General features: G+C 39.5%; 1 protein-coding gene across 1 annotated transcript in view; it reads right to left on the bottom strand.

The window, feature by feature from the left end:
* Positions 1–15,883, bottom strand: part of MEIKIN (meiotic kinetochore factor) — a 141,921-nt gene that overhangs the window by 73,751 nt on the left and 52,287 nt on the right. The window contains exon 9 of the mRNA XM_030927588.1: positions 5,345–5,415. Within this exon, the coding sequence (XP_030783448.1) occupies positions 5,345–5,415 (71 nt within the window). The remainder of the gene's footprint in view (positions 1–5,344; positions 5,416–15,883) is intronic.

Raw genomic sequence — 15,883 nt, 5'->3', positions numbered from 1 at the left:
TTCTAATAGGTGTGTGGTAATAACTCGCTGTTGCTGTTTTTGGTTTTTTTGAAACAGAGTATCACTCTGTTGCCCAGGCTGGAGTGCAGTGGCATGATCACAGCTCACTGCAGCTTCGACCTCCCAAGTTCAGGTGATCCTCCTACCTTTACTTCCAAAGTAGTTATGACTACAGGCCTGCACCACCATGCCACGCCTTTTTTTTTTTTTTTTGTATTTTTTGTAGAGACAGGGTTTTGCCATGTTGCCCAGGCTGGTCTTCAATCCTGGGCTCAAGCAATCCACTTGCCTCAGTCCCCCAAAATGTTGGGATTACAGGCATGAGTCACAGCACCCAGCCACTCACTGTTGTTTTAATTTGCAATTGCAATTGCCTAATGACATAAGATGTTGAACAACTTTTCATAAACTATTGCCATTTGTATATCTTCCTTTGTGAGGTATCTGTTCAAGTCTTTGGCCCATTTTTCATTGGGTTTTCCTTTTTCTTATTCTTGAGGGTTTTTGCTTGATTGGGTTTTTTTGTTGTTGTTTTTGTTTTTTGAGACAGGATATCACTCTGTTACCCAGGCAGCAGTGTGCAGAGGTGTGGTCAGGGCTCACTGCAGCCTTAACCTCCCAGGCTCATGTGATCCTCCCATCTCAGCCTCCTGACAGGGATTCTGTCTCTATAAAAAAATACAAAATGTTGTCCAGGCTTGTCTCAAATTCGTGGGCTCAAACGATCTGCCTGCCTTGGCCTCCCAAAGTGCCAGGATTACAGGCATGAGCCACCATGCCTGGCCCTTATTGTTGAGTTTTAAGGCTTGTCTATGTTGGTTGAAAATCATTTATCAGATATGTCTTTTGCAAATACTGTCTCCCAGTCTGTGGCTTGTTATCTCATTATCTTGACATTGTCCTTCATACAGCAGAAGTTTTTTATTTTAATTAAGTCCAGGTTATCAATTATTTCTTTTATAATTGTGCCTTTAGTATTCTATCTAAAAAGTCATCACCATACTCAAGGTCACCTAGATTTTATCCTATGTTATTTTCTAGAAGTTTTATAGTTTTGCACTTTACATTTAGGTCTATGACCCATTTTGATTAATTCTTGTGAAGGGTATAAAGTCTGTGTCTAGGTTCATGTTTTTGCATTTGGGGGTCCAGTTATTCAAGCACCATTTGTAGAAAATACCAACTTTTTTTCCATTATATTGCCTTTGCTCCTTTGTCAAAGATCAGTTGACTATATTTATATGGGTCTATTTCTGGGTTCTCTCTCTATTCTGTTCCATTGATGTTTGTTTATTCTTTTACCAAACCCACACTGTCTTGATCACTATAGCTTTACAGTAGTCTTAAACACAGGTAGTATCAGTCCTTTGACTTTTTCTCCTTCAATATTGAGTTGGCTATTCTGTATCTTTTCCCTCTCTATATAAACTTTAGAACCAGTTTGTCTGCCACATAGGTCCCCCAGCAGGTTAGGTTCTGGAAAAATACTTTCTCCTGAGGCCAGGCCTTCTTACAAAAAAACAAAAAAACCAAAAAACCAAAAACCTGAATGTTCTAGCATTATGTTTCAAACAGTTCCTTTCTCCTCCCACTGCTAGAAGCATGAGAGGATTTTACTCTAACATTTACTGTGAAGACCTGATGGTAGAGCTCCTGGAAGTAAAACTCACAAAAGTGGCAGGGGGACCACCTAGGACTCTCAGATTTGTCCATATTGAGCCTCTAGCAATTCATCAACACTGTTTAGGTTTTTCTATCCTGGCAATGGTTCCCATGGAGGTTTCTGTTCATGGGTTTCTGTTTTGGTAGGTTGTGATTCTCTGTATCCTCCTGTCTGTCTCTCTAGTATTTGGTGCAGCAGTTTTCTCTATGACCTTACTTCTCTGACAGATCCAAGAAAAACTGGTGACTTTTCAATTTGTTCAGCACTTTACTTGTTGTTAGGACAAAGTGACAACTTCTAAGATTCTTACATTGCTGCACTGGAAAGTGGAAGTCCTACAACTGACTTTTAAATTCCTTCCTAACACAAGAAACAATAAATTCTTGAGATAGTGGATATCCCATTTACTCTGATTTGATTATTATGCATTGTGTGTCTTTATCAAAACATCACATGTACCCCATAAAGACATACAGTTATTATGTACTCATAATAACTATTTTAATGTAAATAATCAAAATAACATAGACACAAAAAACAAAAAAAAAAATTCTTTTTTTTTTTTTTTTTTTTTTTTTTGAGACGGAGTCTCGCTGTGTCGCCCAGGCTGGAGTGCAGTGGCGCGATCTCGGCTCACTGCAAGCTCCGCCTCCCGGGTTTCCGCCATTCTCCCGCCTCAGCCTCCGAGTAGCTGGGACTACGCCCGCCACCGCGCCCGGCTAGTTTTTTGTATTTTTAGTAGAGACGGGGTTTCACCGTGTTAGCCAGGAGGGTCTCGATCTCCTGACCTCGTGATCCACCCGCCTCGGCCTCCCAAAGTGCTGGGATTACAGGCTTGAGCCACCGCGCCCGGCCAAAAAAATTCTTTATAATACTGCACCTTCAAACAGCATTCAACACTGTTGATCATTCCCCCTTTTGTGGGTGAAGTGATTTCCTCTCTTGATTTCTGTGATACTACATTCTGTTTATTTTTCTCCTCTTCTCCACCACTCTTCCTTTTGTACCTGACTATGAAGTTTTCCAGGGATTGACCTAGGTCCACTTCTCTTCCTTACTCTATAGATACTATTTCCTAGGAGATGTCACCCATTACCATAACTTTAAAAAAATTTATAATATAGTACATCTGTTCCCCTGACCTCCAGATTTATAGCCAATGGCCTTCTCAACATTTACATCTTCATGCATCCTCAGAACTCCTGTCTTTCCTATCACAGTAATTAGCGTCTTTATCCACTAAAGAAGCTCAAAACGGAAACCTAGAAGTCTTTCTTAACATTTCTTATTCCTTCATCATTTGTATCCAATCTGTCAACTCTACAGGCAAAATTATCTTGAATACATGGGTATTTCTTGATCTCTCCTATCAAACACTCTAGTCAAAGTCACCACTATCTTTCACCAAAAATCTTTGTAACTTTGTAACTCCCTACTAATGGGTCTCCCTATTCACCCTCTTGCCCCTTTTCTATTTGTTCCCTAATTCCTTACAGTGACAATCTAGTGTAGTAGAAAGAGTATAGGCTTTAGATCCGGAAAGACCCGCCACAACCTCCTCAAAAAACTGGTGAAAATCTAAACCTCAGTTTTCTCAGCTATAAAATAAGTAAAACAAACAAGCAAACAAACAAAAACTAACTACTAACCTGCCTGGAATGATGTAAAGAAAATATACAATTAATGAAAAGTCACTCAAAAAGTAGCTCTTGCTACATACAAAATAAAGTCCAAAATTTTCCCCAGAGACCTCCAGATTCCAGCTGGGCATGATGGCTCACACCTGTAATCCCAACACTTTGGAAGGTTGAGGTGGGTGTATTGCTTGAGCCCAGGAGTTCAAGGCCAGCCTGAGCAACGTGGTGAAACCCTATCTCTACCAAAAATACGAAAATTAGCCATTTGTGGCAGTGTGTGCCTGTAGTTCCAGCTACTAGGTAGGCTAAGGCAAGAGAACCATTTGAGTCCGAGGAGGTCAAGGTTACAGTGAGTGGTAAGCGAGCCACTACACTCTAGCCTGGGTGACAAGGCAAGACCCTGTCTCAAAAAAAAAAAAAAAAAAAAGATCCAGATTCCATGCCTAACATAATGATTCATAAGTAATCTTCAGCATTATTCAAAGAGAAGTTATAAAAAATGTAAAGTACACTGGTCTCCCCCATCACCCATCCACAGTTTTGTCTACCACAGTTTCAGCTACCTGTGGTCAACCACAATCCAAAATATAAGATGGAAAGTTCTAGAAATAAACAATTTGTAAGTTTTAAATTGCACACCATTCTGAGTAGCATGAAGAAATTGTGTGCCATCCCCCTCAGTCCAGTCCACTCCAGGATCAATCATCCCTTTATCCAGCATATCCATGATAGACATACTACCCGCTCATTAGTTACTCAGTAGCTGTCTCAGTTATCAGATCAAACACATGTAGTATACATAGGGTTCAGTACTATCCACATCCACTGGGGGTCTTGGGATGTATCCCTCACAGATAAGGGGGGACTACTATACATTTTCATTCTCTTTCATTAAACTGATATACAGTATATACTTATTTATAAGCTGCATAGCTTTTTCACAAAATTGAATAATCTGTTTGATAAACTTCCAAAATGCTTTTAATTATTGATTTAAATAGCTGAAAAAGAATTCCTATAAAAGTATTGGTTGGCCAGGCGCAGTGGCTCACGCCTGTAATCCCAACACTTTGGGAGGCCGAGGCGGGCAGATCATGAGGTCAGGAGATCGAGACCATCCTGGCTAACACAGTGAAACCCTGTCTCTACTAAAAATACAAAAAATTATCCAGGCGTGGTGGTGGGCACCTGTAGTCCCAGCTTTTCAGGAGGCTGACACAGGAGAATTGCGTGAACCCTGGAGGCAGAGCTTGCAGTGAGCTGAGACCATGCCACTGTACTCCAGCCTGGGCGACAGAGTGAGACTCTGTCTCAAAAAAAAAAAAAAAAACAGTATTGGTTAAGGCTGGGTACAGTGGCTCATGCCTGTAATTCCAGCACTTTGAGAGGCTGAGGTGGTAGGATCGCTTGAGGCCTGGAGTCTGAGACTAGCCTGGACAACAAGTGATACCCCATCTCTACAAAAAAATTTAAAAATTAGCTGGGCATTGTAGTGCATGCATGCCTGTAGTTCCAGTTACTTGGAAGGCTGAAGCAGGAGAACAGCTTGAGGCCAGAAGTTCAAGGCTGTAGTGAGCTATGATTGCAGCACTGAACTCCAACCTGGGTGACAGAATGAGACCCCATTTCTTTTCTTTTTTTGTTTTTGGAGACGGAGTCTCACTCTGTCGCCCAGACTGGAGTGCAGTGGCGCCATCTCGGCTCACTGCAAGCTCCGCCTCCTGGGTTCATGCCATTCTCCTGCCTCAGTCTCCCGAGTAGCTAGGACTGCAGGCACCCACCACCACGCCCAGCTAATTTTTTGTATTTTTAGTAGAGACGGGGTTTCACCATGTTAGCCAGGATGGTCTCGATCTCCTGACCTCGTGATCCTCCCGCCTCAGCCTGCCAAAGTGCTGGGATCACAGGCATGAGCCACCATGCCCGGCCAAGACCCCATTTCTTTAAAAAAAGAAAAAAGTAAATTTAAACTGTTAGTTAAAAGTAAATTATTTATTAATGAAATTTATTACGATTTATGCAGTTATTCTGCTTCAATACTTGCTTTTTTCTTTGTTTTATCAGGGATTGAAGGGCAAGTTTTCTCAGCAAGTAAAATCTCACAAGCTGCATTATCTATAAATAAAAACATAGTTTAGTATTCTACTTATTTCATCTATCATTAACTATGAGTCCAAAGGACAAGAGAATTCAAATTTGACAAAACAATATTTTAAAAACCCCTGATTTTAATGACTGCACCTTTGTCAACAATTAAACAAGAAAAATGAATGTATGTTGAATAATAAAAACATCCTTATCTTAAGAGCTCTAGGTTTCACAGAAGCAAATAAAATATATATAAAATATTTTCTTTTCAGTTAGTAGGGAAAGTTGCATGTGATTATAATTCTTCATTCATTATCCTACCATTTCCACTCTCCACATTTTCAAGCTCTTTTTCTACTACAATTTTTTCTTTTTTCTTTTTTTAAATTTCAATAGCTTTAGGGGTACAAGTGGTTTTTGGTTATATGAAAAAATTGTACAGTGGCGAAGTCTCGGCTTTTAGTGTACCTGTTTACTGCAACTTTTCTATCAGCATTTTAAACATTCTCAAGCCTCTCTCATCAAAAACTTTCCTTGTACCTCATATCCACCTCCTGCTACAGCCCCTATATCTCTTCTTGCCCACAGGCAAATTGCTTAAAAGATCTTCCATGTATACTAACTTTATTTCCTCTCCTCCTATTTACTTCCAAATCCAAAGTATCCAGTTGCACTTCCACCAATATCAGCAGAGACCTTTCCTGTCCTACCTCACTGGACCTTACTACAACAGGCTGGAACACTTCTAACCTGGCTCCTTTTTATGTCTCTTCTTCAGTCTTGAGTCTTCCCTTTTCCCCTCTCTGGACTCAATCCAAGCAACAAATATTTATTGAGTGTCTGCTATGTGCCAATTTTGCCTATCATATGCATTTAAAGTTGCATATTCAGCTTTTCTTTTCCTTTTTCTTGAGATGGAATCTCACTCTGTTCCTCATGCTGGAGGGCAGTGGTGCGATCTGTGCTCACTGCAAACTCCACCTCTCAGGTCAAGCAATTCTCCTGCCTCATCCTCCCAAGTAGCTGAGATTATAGGCACACACCACCACACCCAGCTTATATATATATAATTTTTTTTTGAGACAGAGTTTTGCTCTTTGTGGCCCAGGCTGGAGTACAGTGTCATGATCTAGGCTCACTGCAACCTCCACCTCCCGGGTTCAAGTGATTCTCCTGTCTCAGCCTCCCGAGTAGCTGGGATTATAGGTGCCTGCCACCATGGCCGGCTATTTTTTTTATTTTTTAATTTTTTTAGTAGAGACAGGGTTTCACCATGTTGGCCAGGCTGGTCTCAAACTCCTGACCTCAGGTGATCTGCCCGCCTCAACCTCCCAAAGTGTTGGGATTACAGGCGTGAGCCACTACGCCTGGCCTATTTTTTTTTTTTTTTTTTTTTTTTAAGTACACACGGGCTCTCACCATGTTGGCCAGGCTGGTCTCGAACTCCTGACCTCAAGTGATCTGCCTACCTCAGCCTCCCAAAGTACTGGGATTACAGGTGTAAACCACCATGCCCAGTTCAGCTTTTCTTTATTCTTAACAATACTACCTTGAATTAAGGCACCAAAAGATTTTCTTTAGGTTTCAATAGCATTTCAATTCACCTCCCTCAGCAGTCCATTATCCTTTTATACTTAAAATGTAAATATTGTTTGCCTAAAACTCTTCAAAGCCTTTCCACTGCCCCCAAGTTAAACCCAAGCTCCTTAATTTACCATTACAAAGTCCTTCTTTTTATGATCTGTGTATTTCTTATGTATTCCTCAGCCTCACTACCGAGGCTAATAGGGTTGCCAGATAAAATACACTATGCCCAGTTAAATGTGAATTTCAAATTAACACTGAATAATATTTTAGTATATCACATTTAATAGCACAAGCATGAGCAACATTTAGGACATACTTATCTTAAAAATTATTTGCTGTTTATTAGAATTCAAATTTAACTGGGTATTCTGTAACTTTATTTGCAAAATCTGTTAATGCTAGAGACTAATCACTCCTGCTGTATGGATCTTTGAGGGTAAGAAGCAGCAGGTAGGTTTGAGAGCTCTGTAGGAAATAAAACTAATACCAAGATTTGGAAATAGACTAGATATTAGCCTGAGAAATGACAAAAAAGGAAGCGTTAAGGATGACCCTCAGGTTTCTGGTTTGCTAAACCACATCTGTTAACCAACCTGGAGGACAATAATGTAGGACCAGGTTAGGTGTTGGCTGTGACAATTCTTAGTCCTCAATCCTCATTTGATTTCATAATCTTGATAACTTTTGTCATAGCTGGGATTATTCCTTCCTTAAAACACTCTCCTCTCCTGGCTTCATCATTCTTTCCTGGTTTTCCTACTACAGCACGAGCCTTTAGGTCTCAGTTTTTTTTTTTTTTTTTTTTTGCTGGGTATTTCTCCCTTTCCCTACCTCTAAATGTTGGAGTGTCCCATTTCCATTCACTGTGTATGCTTTTTAAAAATTATTTTTACCTCCTACATGATTTCATTTAATCCTATGGGTTCAAAACATCTCTTTGCTGGTTCCAAGTATGTATCCATAGCCCTAGCCTCTGGTCTGGAGTTCTCCAGACTCCTGCATCATAAACTGCCTTCATGACATCTCCACTTGAAAGCTAATAAGCCTTTCAGTTTTAAAATATTTTATTGAAGTATACCACATATATAATAGCAGTCACAATCTTGGTATATATGTATTCATCCATGTATCTACCACTCAGATCAAGATACAAAATATTTCCAGCACCTGAGAAGTTTTCTATGTTTTCTTTCCTTGTTGGCACCCTTTTTCCAAAGACTACCACTGTTTTGACATACCACCCAGAATAGTCTTGCCTGTTCTTGAACTTTATATATATGAAATTATATAGTATATACATGTTCTGTCAGTGTTCTTTCACAAAACATTATGTGTATGGGCTGACAGATCAAATTTAATATGTCCAAAAAAATTCTCTTAACCATTCTCCCAACTTGGTCTGCCCTACAGTGCTCCCATCTTAATAAATGGTATCATCATTCATCTGATTTCTCAAGAATTTAATACTCATCCTTGACTTCTATTTTTTCTCTTACCTAATATCCAGGATAATCACAGATTCCTGATATATCTGCCTTTAAAATATACTCCAAATCAGACCACTGCTACTATCATGGTTTAAAACACTATTATCTGATCACCGTAATAGTTTAATAAGGTCTCCTTGCTTCCACTCTTGCCCTCGTAGTCTATTCTGCACATAACAGCCAAAATGATAATTCTAAAATATATAATCTGAGTCTTTGGAACATAGAAACTACCACCTCTTAGAACCTTAGGACCACAGATGCACTGGACCCAGACACAAAGAACTCAAGGGCTCTTGGAAGCTTGGAGTTTCTCCAGTTTAGAGCTTGCTCCTCTGGAGTGATGGATAAAGCAGAAAGAATAGGTGAAACACAGTAGTTTCTCAGATTTATATTTAGATTATTTTCCATCTTGCCACAACATATATGAATATCCTAAAATGGTAATGTCAAGTGTTGTAGCTACTGACCTATGGGATTATTTAAATTCATTTAAAATGAAATAAATGTGAAATAAAAAATATATATCTGATCATGTCATCCCTCTGCTCTAAGATGATCTAAGATGTATTTCTCAGTACATTTAGAATAAAATCCATAGTCCTTACAATAGTATACAAGGCTCTACTTTATACAACCTGGTTAGCTCTCTGACCACAATTTCAACCATTCATCTTCCTACTCACTGTGCTCCAGCCACAATGACCTCTTTCCTCTTCCTCAAACATGCCAAGCACATTCCCATCTCATGGTCTTTTCATGTATTGTTCCCTTTGCCTGGCATGCTCTGCCTCCCAGGTTTCCACAAGTCTGACTCTCTAACTTTATTCAGGCTCTCACCTCCTCAAAGAGGCCTATCCTGATTGCTCTATCTAAAATAGCATGCTTGGTTACACCTCTTTAACCTACCTTATATTCCTTAGTTACTGTTATTTCTACTTGACATTATATATGTATCTGTTTATTATCTTTTTTTCCACTATGTAACATTTGTTCTATTAGGGCAAGGATACCGTCATGTTTCCCAGTAACTAAAACAGTTAGTGTCATACTTAGGTGTTTAATAAATATTTGCTGAATGAACTAAATTAATGAACACTAAATTGAGATGCCTCTAAAATATCCAAGAGGAGATATCTAGAAGGCAGCTGCATATAATGGTCTTAACCTCGGAAGAGGAAAGTCTAGGTTAAGAGAAAACCTGGAAATCCTGCCTATTACATGACACCTATACATATCAGGCAGAAGATAAAAAGAGATTAGAATCTAGGAACTAACTTTGAAAAACTCCCACATTTAATGACTGATGTTGGCAATTAAGATTGCAAGTCTGAACAGGAGTTGCTTGAGAAGTACTTTCTTGTTTATTTATTTATCACTAGACTATACAATCCGTGACAGCAAGAAAATAGCCATTTCTGAATTTCTTAACACTTAATAGAAGAGCCTGGCACACAACTGAAACACAGCTGGATTTGTTGAATTAAGAAATGTGTAAGGAAGAACAAAGCAAGATGGCTGAATAGAAGACTCCACTGATCATTGCCCCTACAAGGACACCAATTTTACAACTACACACAAAAAGCACCTTCATAAGAACCAAAATTCAGGTGAGCACTCATAGTATCTGGTTTTAACTTCATGTTGCTAAAGAGGCACTGGAAAAGGTTAAGAAAGACAGTCTTAAATCACCAACACCACACCTCCTTCATCCCCCGGCAGCAGCCCTGTGGCGTGTATAGAGAATCTGTGCATTTGGAAGGAGAGTACAGGGATTGTGAGACATTGCACTGAACTTAATGCTGCCCTGTCAAGCGGAAGGCAAACCTGGCTGAACTCAGCTGGTGCCCACCCAGACCTAGCCAAAGGGAAATCGCCCATTCCAATAGTCAGAACTTGAGTTCCAGCAAGCCTTGCCACTATGGAATAAAATGCTCTGGGGCCCTAAATAAACTTGAAAAGCTAGGCTACAATGACTGCAACTCCCAGGCGAATCCTAGTGCTGAACTGGGCTCAGAGCCAGTGGACTTGGGGAGGCGGGGTGGGCGGGGGGAGGGGATGTGACCTACTGAGACACTAGCCAGGGCAGCTAAAGGAGTGCTTATGCCACCCCTCTCACAACCCCAGGCTGCACAGCTCATGGCTCCAAAAGAGACCCCTTTCATCAGCAATAGCCAGGTATTAGTTACAATGAGCCTTGGGTGAGAACCAGGGCTATGCTGGCTTTAGTTCTGACCAAGTGCAGTTCCAGTATTGGGAATTGGAGGCCACAGAGGTGCTTGTGTTACCCCATCCCCAGCTGCAGGCAGCTCAGAACTGAGAGAGAGAAAGAGAGAAAGAGAGAGAGAGTGAGAGTGAGAGAGAGAGAGAGAGAGAGAGAGAGAGAGAGAGAGAGAGAGAGAGAGAGAAAGAGAGAAAGAGAGAAAAAGAGAAAGAGAAAGAGAAAGAGAGAAAGAGAGAAAGAGAGGAAGGAAGGAAGGAAGGAAGGAAGGAAGGAAGGAAGGAAGGAAGGAAGGAAGGAAGGAAGGAAGGAAGGAAGGAAGGAAGGAAGGAAAGAGTCTCTGCCTGGTAATCCAGATAATTCTTCCAGATGCTATCCAAGACCACCAAGGTGGTACCTCCATAAGTCTTCAAGAACTACAGTGTTACTGGGCTTTGGGTGCCCCCTAATGAAGATACGGTTTAGATCACAACACCCAAGTCCTTTCAAATACCTGGAAAGCCTTCCTAAGAAGGACAAGTACAAACAAGCCCAGAATGTAAAAATTACAAGAAATAGCTAACTCCTCAGTGTCCAGACACCAACAAACATGTACCCAGCATCAGTACTATCCAGGAAAACATGACACCTCAGTCACAGAGGGGTAGCGCACCAACGAGGTTCACTGAATGAACCAAGTAAAGCACCAGGGACCAATCCTGGAGAAACAGAGATATATGACCTTTTAGACAGAGAATTCAAAATAGCTGTTTTGAGGAAATTCAAAGAAATTTAAAATAACACAGAGAAGAATTCTGTCTTGTAAATGTAACAAAGAAATTTAAATAACTAAAAAGAAATAAGAAGTAATGGAGTTGAAAAATGCAATTGACACGTTGAAGAATCCATCAGAGCCTTTTAATGGCAGAATTGATCTGGCAGAAGAAAGCATTAGTGAGCTTGAAGACAGGTTATTTAAAAATATATAGAGAAGACCAAAGAAAAAAGAATAAAAAACAATGAAGCATGTTTACAAGATCTAGAAAATAGCTTCAAAAGGGCAAATCTAAGGGTTTTTGGCCTTAAAGAGGAGGTAGAGAAAAAGACAGGGGTAGAAAGTTTATTCAAAGGGATAACAACACCAAATTTCCCAAATCTAGAGAAAGGTATCAATATCAAGTACAAGAAGGTTATAGAACACCAAGAATATTTAACCCAAAGACTACTTCAAGGCATTTAATAATTAAACTCTGAAAGTTCAGGGATAAAGAAAAGATCTTAAGAGCAGCAAAAAAAAAAAAAAAAGAAACACAACATACAATGGAGCTTCACTAGGAGCAGACTTTTCAGTGGAAAACTTACACTCCAGGGGAGAATAGCATGACATATTTAAAGTGCTGAAGGAAAACAACTTTTACCCTACAATAGTATATCAGGCAAAAAATATCCTTTAAGCACCAAGGAGAAACAAAGACCTTCCCAGACAAACAAAAACTGAGGGATTTCATGAGTGCCAGACCTGTCCTATAAGAAATTTTAAAGGGGGTACTTCATTTACAAAGAAAAGGACATTAATGAGCAATAAGAAATCATGTGAAGGTACAAAACTGATAGGTAATAAGTTCAAAGAAAAACACAAAGTACTATAACAGTGTAATTGTGGTGTGTAAACTCTTTTTTATTTTTTATTTTTTTATTATACTTTAAGTTCTAGGGTACATATGCACAACATGCAGGTTTGTTACATAGGTGTGCATGTGCCATGTTGGTTTGCTGCACCTATTAACTCATCATTTACATTAGGTATTTCTCCTAATGCTATCCCTCCCCCAGCTCCCCACCCCCTGACAAGCCCCAGTGTATGTTGTTCCCCATGTGTCCATGCATTCTCATTGTTCAATTCCCACCTATGGATGAGAACATGTGGTATCTGGTTTTCTCTCCTTGTGATGTTCCCCATGTGTACATGCGTTATCATTGTTCAGTTCCCACCTATGGGTGAGAACATATGGTATCTGGTTTTCTCTCCTTGTGATAGTTTGCTGAGAATGATGGTTTTCAGCTTCATCCATCTTCCTGCAAAAGACATGAACTCATCCTTTTTCATGGCTGCATAGTATTCCATGGTATATATGTGCCACATTTTCTTAATCCAGTCTATCACTGATGAACATTTGGGCTTGTTCCAAGTCTTTGTTATTGTGAAAAGTGCTGCAATAAACATACGTGTGCATGTGTCTTTATGGTAGCATGATTTATAATCCTTTGAGTATATATCCAGTAATGGGATCACTGGGTCAAATGGTATTTCTAGTTCTAGATCCTTGAGGAATTGCCACACTGTCTTCACAATGGTTGAACTAATTTACACTCCCACCAACAGTGTAAAAGCATTCCTATTTCTCCGCATCCTCTCTAGCATCTGTTGCTTCCTGACTTTTTAATGATCACCATTCTAACTGGAGTGAGATGGTATCTCATTGTGGTTTTGATTTGCATTTCTCTGATGACCAGTGATGATAAGCATTATTTCATGTGTCTGTTGGTTGCATAAAGGTCTTCTTTTGGGAAGTGTCTGTTCATATCCTTTGCCCATTTTTTGATGGTTTTTTTTTTCTTGTAAATTTATTTAAGTTCCTTATAGATTCTGGATATTAGCCCTTTGTCAGATGGGTAGATTGCAAACATTTTCTCCCATTCTGTAGATTGCCTGCTGACTCTGATGGTAGTTTCTTTTGCTGTGCAGAAGCTCTTTAGTTTAATTAGATCCCATTTGTCTATCTTGGCTTTTGTTGCCATTGCTTTTGGTGTCTTAGTCATGAAGTCTTTGCTCATGTCTGTGTCATGAATGGTATTGCCCAGGTTTTCTTCTAAGGTTCTTATGGTTTTAGGTCTAACATATAAGTCTTTAATCCATTTTGAAATAATTTTTGTATAAGGTGGAAGGAAGGGATCCAGTTTCAGCTTTCTACATATGGCTAGCCAGTTTTACCAGCACCATTTATTAAATAGGGAATCCTTTCCCCATTTCTTGTTTTTGTCAGGTTTGTCAAAGATCAGATGGTTGTAGATGTGTGGTGTTATTTCTGAGGCCTCTGTTCTGTTCCATTGGTCTATGTATCTGTTTTGGTACCAGTACCACACTGTTTTGGTTACTGTAGCCTTGTAGTATAGTTTGAAGTCAGGTAGCATGATGCCTCCAGCTTTGTTCTTTTTGCTTAGGATTGTCTTGGCTATGTGGGCTTTTCTGGTTCCACATGAACTTCAGTTTTTTCCAATTCTGTGAAGAAAGTCATTGGTAGCTTGAAGGGGATGGCATTGAATCTATAAATCACCTTGAGCAGTATGGCCATTTTCATGATATTGATTCATCCTAACCATGAGCATGGAATTTTCTTCTATTTGTTTGTGTCTTTTATTTCGTTGAGCAGTGGTTTGTAGTTCTCCTTGAAGAGGTCATTTGCATCCATTGTAAGTTGGATTCCTAGGTGTTGCATTCTCTGTGTAGCAATTGGGAATGGGAGTTCACTCATGATTTGGCTCTCTGTTTGTCTATTATTGGTGTATAGGAATGCTTGTGATTTTTGCACATTGATTTTGTATCTTGAGACTTTGCTGAAGTTGCTTATCAGCTTAAGGAGATTTTGGGCTGAGACAATGGGGTTTTCTAAATATACAATCACGCATGTACAAACAGGGACAATTTGATTTCCTCTTTTCCTAACTGAATACCCTTTATTTCTTTCTCTCGCCTGGTTACCCTGGCCAGAACTTCCAACACTATGTTGAATAGGAGTGGTGAGAGAGGGCATCCTTGTCTTGGGCCGGTTTTCAAAGGGAATGCTTCCAAATTTGCCCATTCAGTATGATATTGGCTGTGGGTTTGTCATAAATTTTGAAGTACGTTCCATGAATACCTAGTTTATTGAGAGTTTTTTGCATGAAGGGTTGTTGAATTTTGTCGAAGGCCTCTTCTACATCTATTGAGATAATCATATGGTTTTTGTCATTGGTTCTGTTTATGTGATAGATTACGTTTATTGATTTGCATATGTTGAACCAGGCTTGCATTCCAGGGATGAAGCCGACTTGATCATGCTGAATAAACTTTTTGATGTGCTGCTGGATTTGGTTTGTCAGTATTTTACTAAGGATTTTCACATCAACGTTCATCATGGATATTGGTCTACAAATCTTTTTTCGTTGTGTCTCTGCCAGGCTTTGGTATCAGGATGATGCTGGCCTCATAAAATGAGTGAGGAGGATTCCCTCTTTTTCTATTGATTGGAATAGTTTCAGAAGGAATGGTACCAGCTCCTCTTTGTACCTCTGGGTAGAATTTTGCTGTGAATCTCTCTGGTCCTGGGCATTTTTTGGTTGGTAGGATATTAATTATTGCCTCAATTTCAGAGCCTGTTATTAGTCTATTCAGAGATTCAACTTCTTCCTGGTTTAGTCTTGGGAGGGTGTATGTGTCCAGGAATTTATCCATTTCTTCTAGATCTTCTAGTTTATTTGCATAGAGGTGTTTATAGTATTCTCTGATGGTAGTTTGTATTTCTGTGGAATTGGTAGTGATATCCCCTTTATCATTTTTTATTGCATCTATTTGATTCTTCTCTCTTTTCTACTTTATTAGTCTTGCTAGCGGTCTATCAATTTTGTTGATCTTTTCAAAAAGCAGCTCCTGGATTCATTGATTTTTGAAGGGTTTTTGTGTCTCTATCTCCTTCAGTTCTGCTCTGATCTTAGTTATTTCTTGCCTTCTGCTAGCTTTTGAATTTGCTTGCTCTTGCTTCTCTGGTTCTTTAAATTGTGATGTTAGGGTGTCAGTTTTGGATCTTTCCCGCTTCCTTTTGTGGGCATTTAGTACTATAAATTGCCCTCTACATACTGCTTTAGCTGTGTCCCAGAGATTCTGGTACGTTGTATCTTTGTTCTCATTAGTTTCAAAGAACATCTTTATTTCTGCCTTCATTTCGTTATGTACCCAGTAGTCATTCAGGAGCAGGTTGTTCAGTTTCCATGTAGTTGTATGGTTTTGAGTGAGTTTCTTAATCCTAAGTTCTAATTTGATTGCACTGTGGTCTGAGAGACCGTTTGTGTGATTTCTGTTCTTTTACATTTGCTGAGGAGTGCTTTACTTCCAATTATGTGGTCAATTTTAGAAGAAGTGCAGTGTGGTGCTGAGAAGAATGTATATTCTGTTGATCTGTGGTGG

This window comes from Rhinopithecus roxellana, chromosome 3 (genome assembly GCF_007565055.1).
Source record: "Rhinopithecus roxellana isolate Shanxi Qingling chromosome 3, ASM756505v1, whole genome shotgun sequence".
In the NCBI taxonomy this organism is placed as follows: Eukaryota; Metazoa; Chordata; class Mammalia; order Primates; family Cercopithecidae; genus Rhinopithecus; species Rhinopithecus roxellana.
Note: the sequence above shows the minus strand (reverse complement) of the source record. Positions and strands in the feature narration are given on the sequence as shown.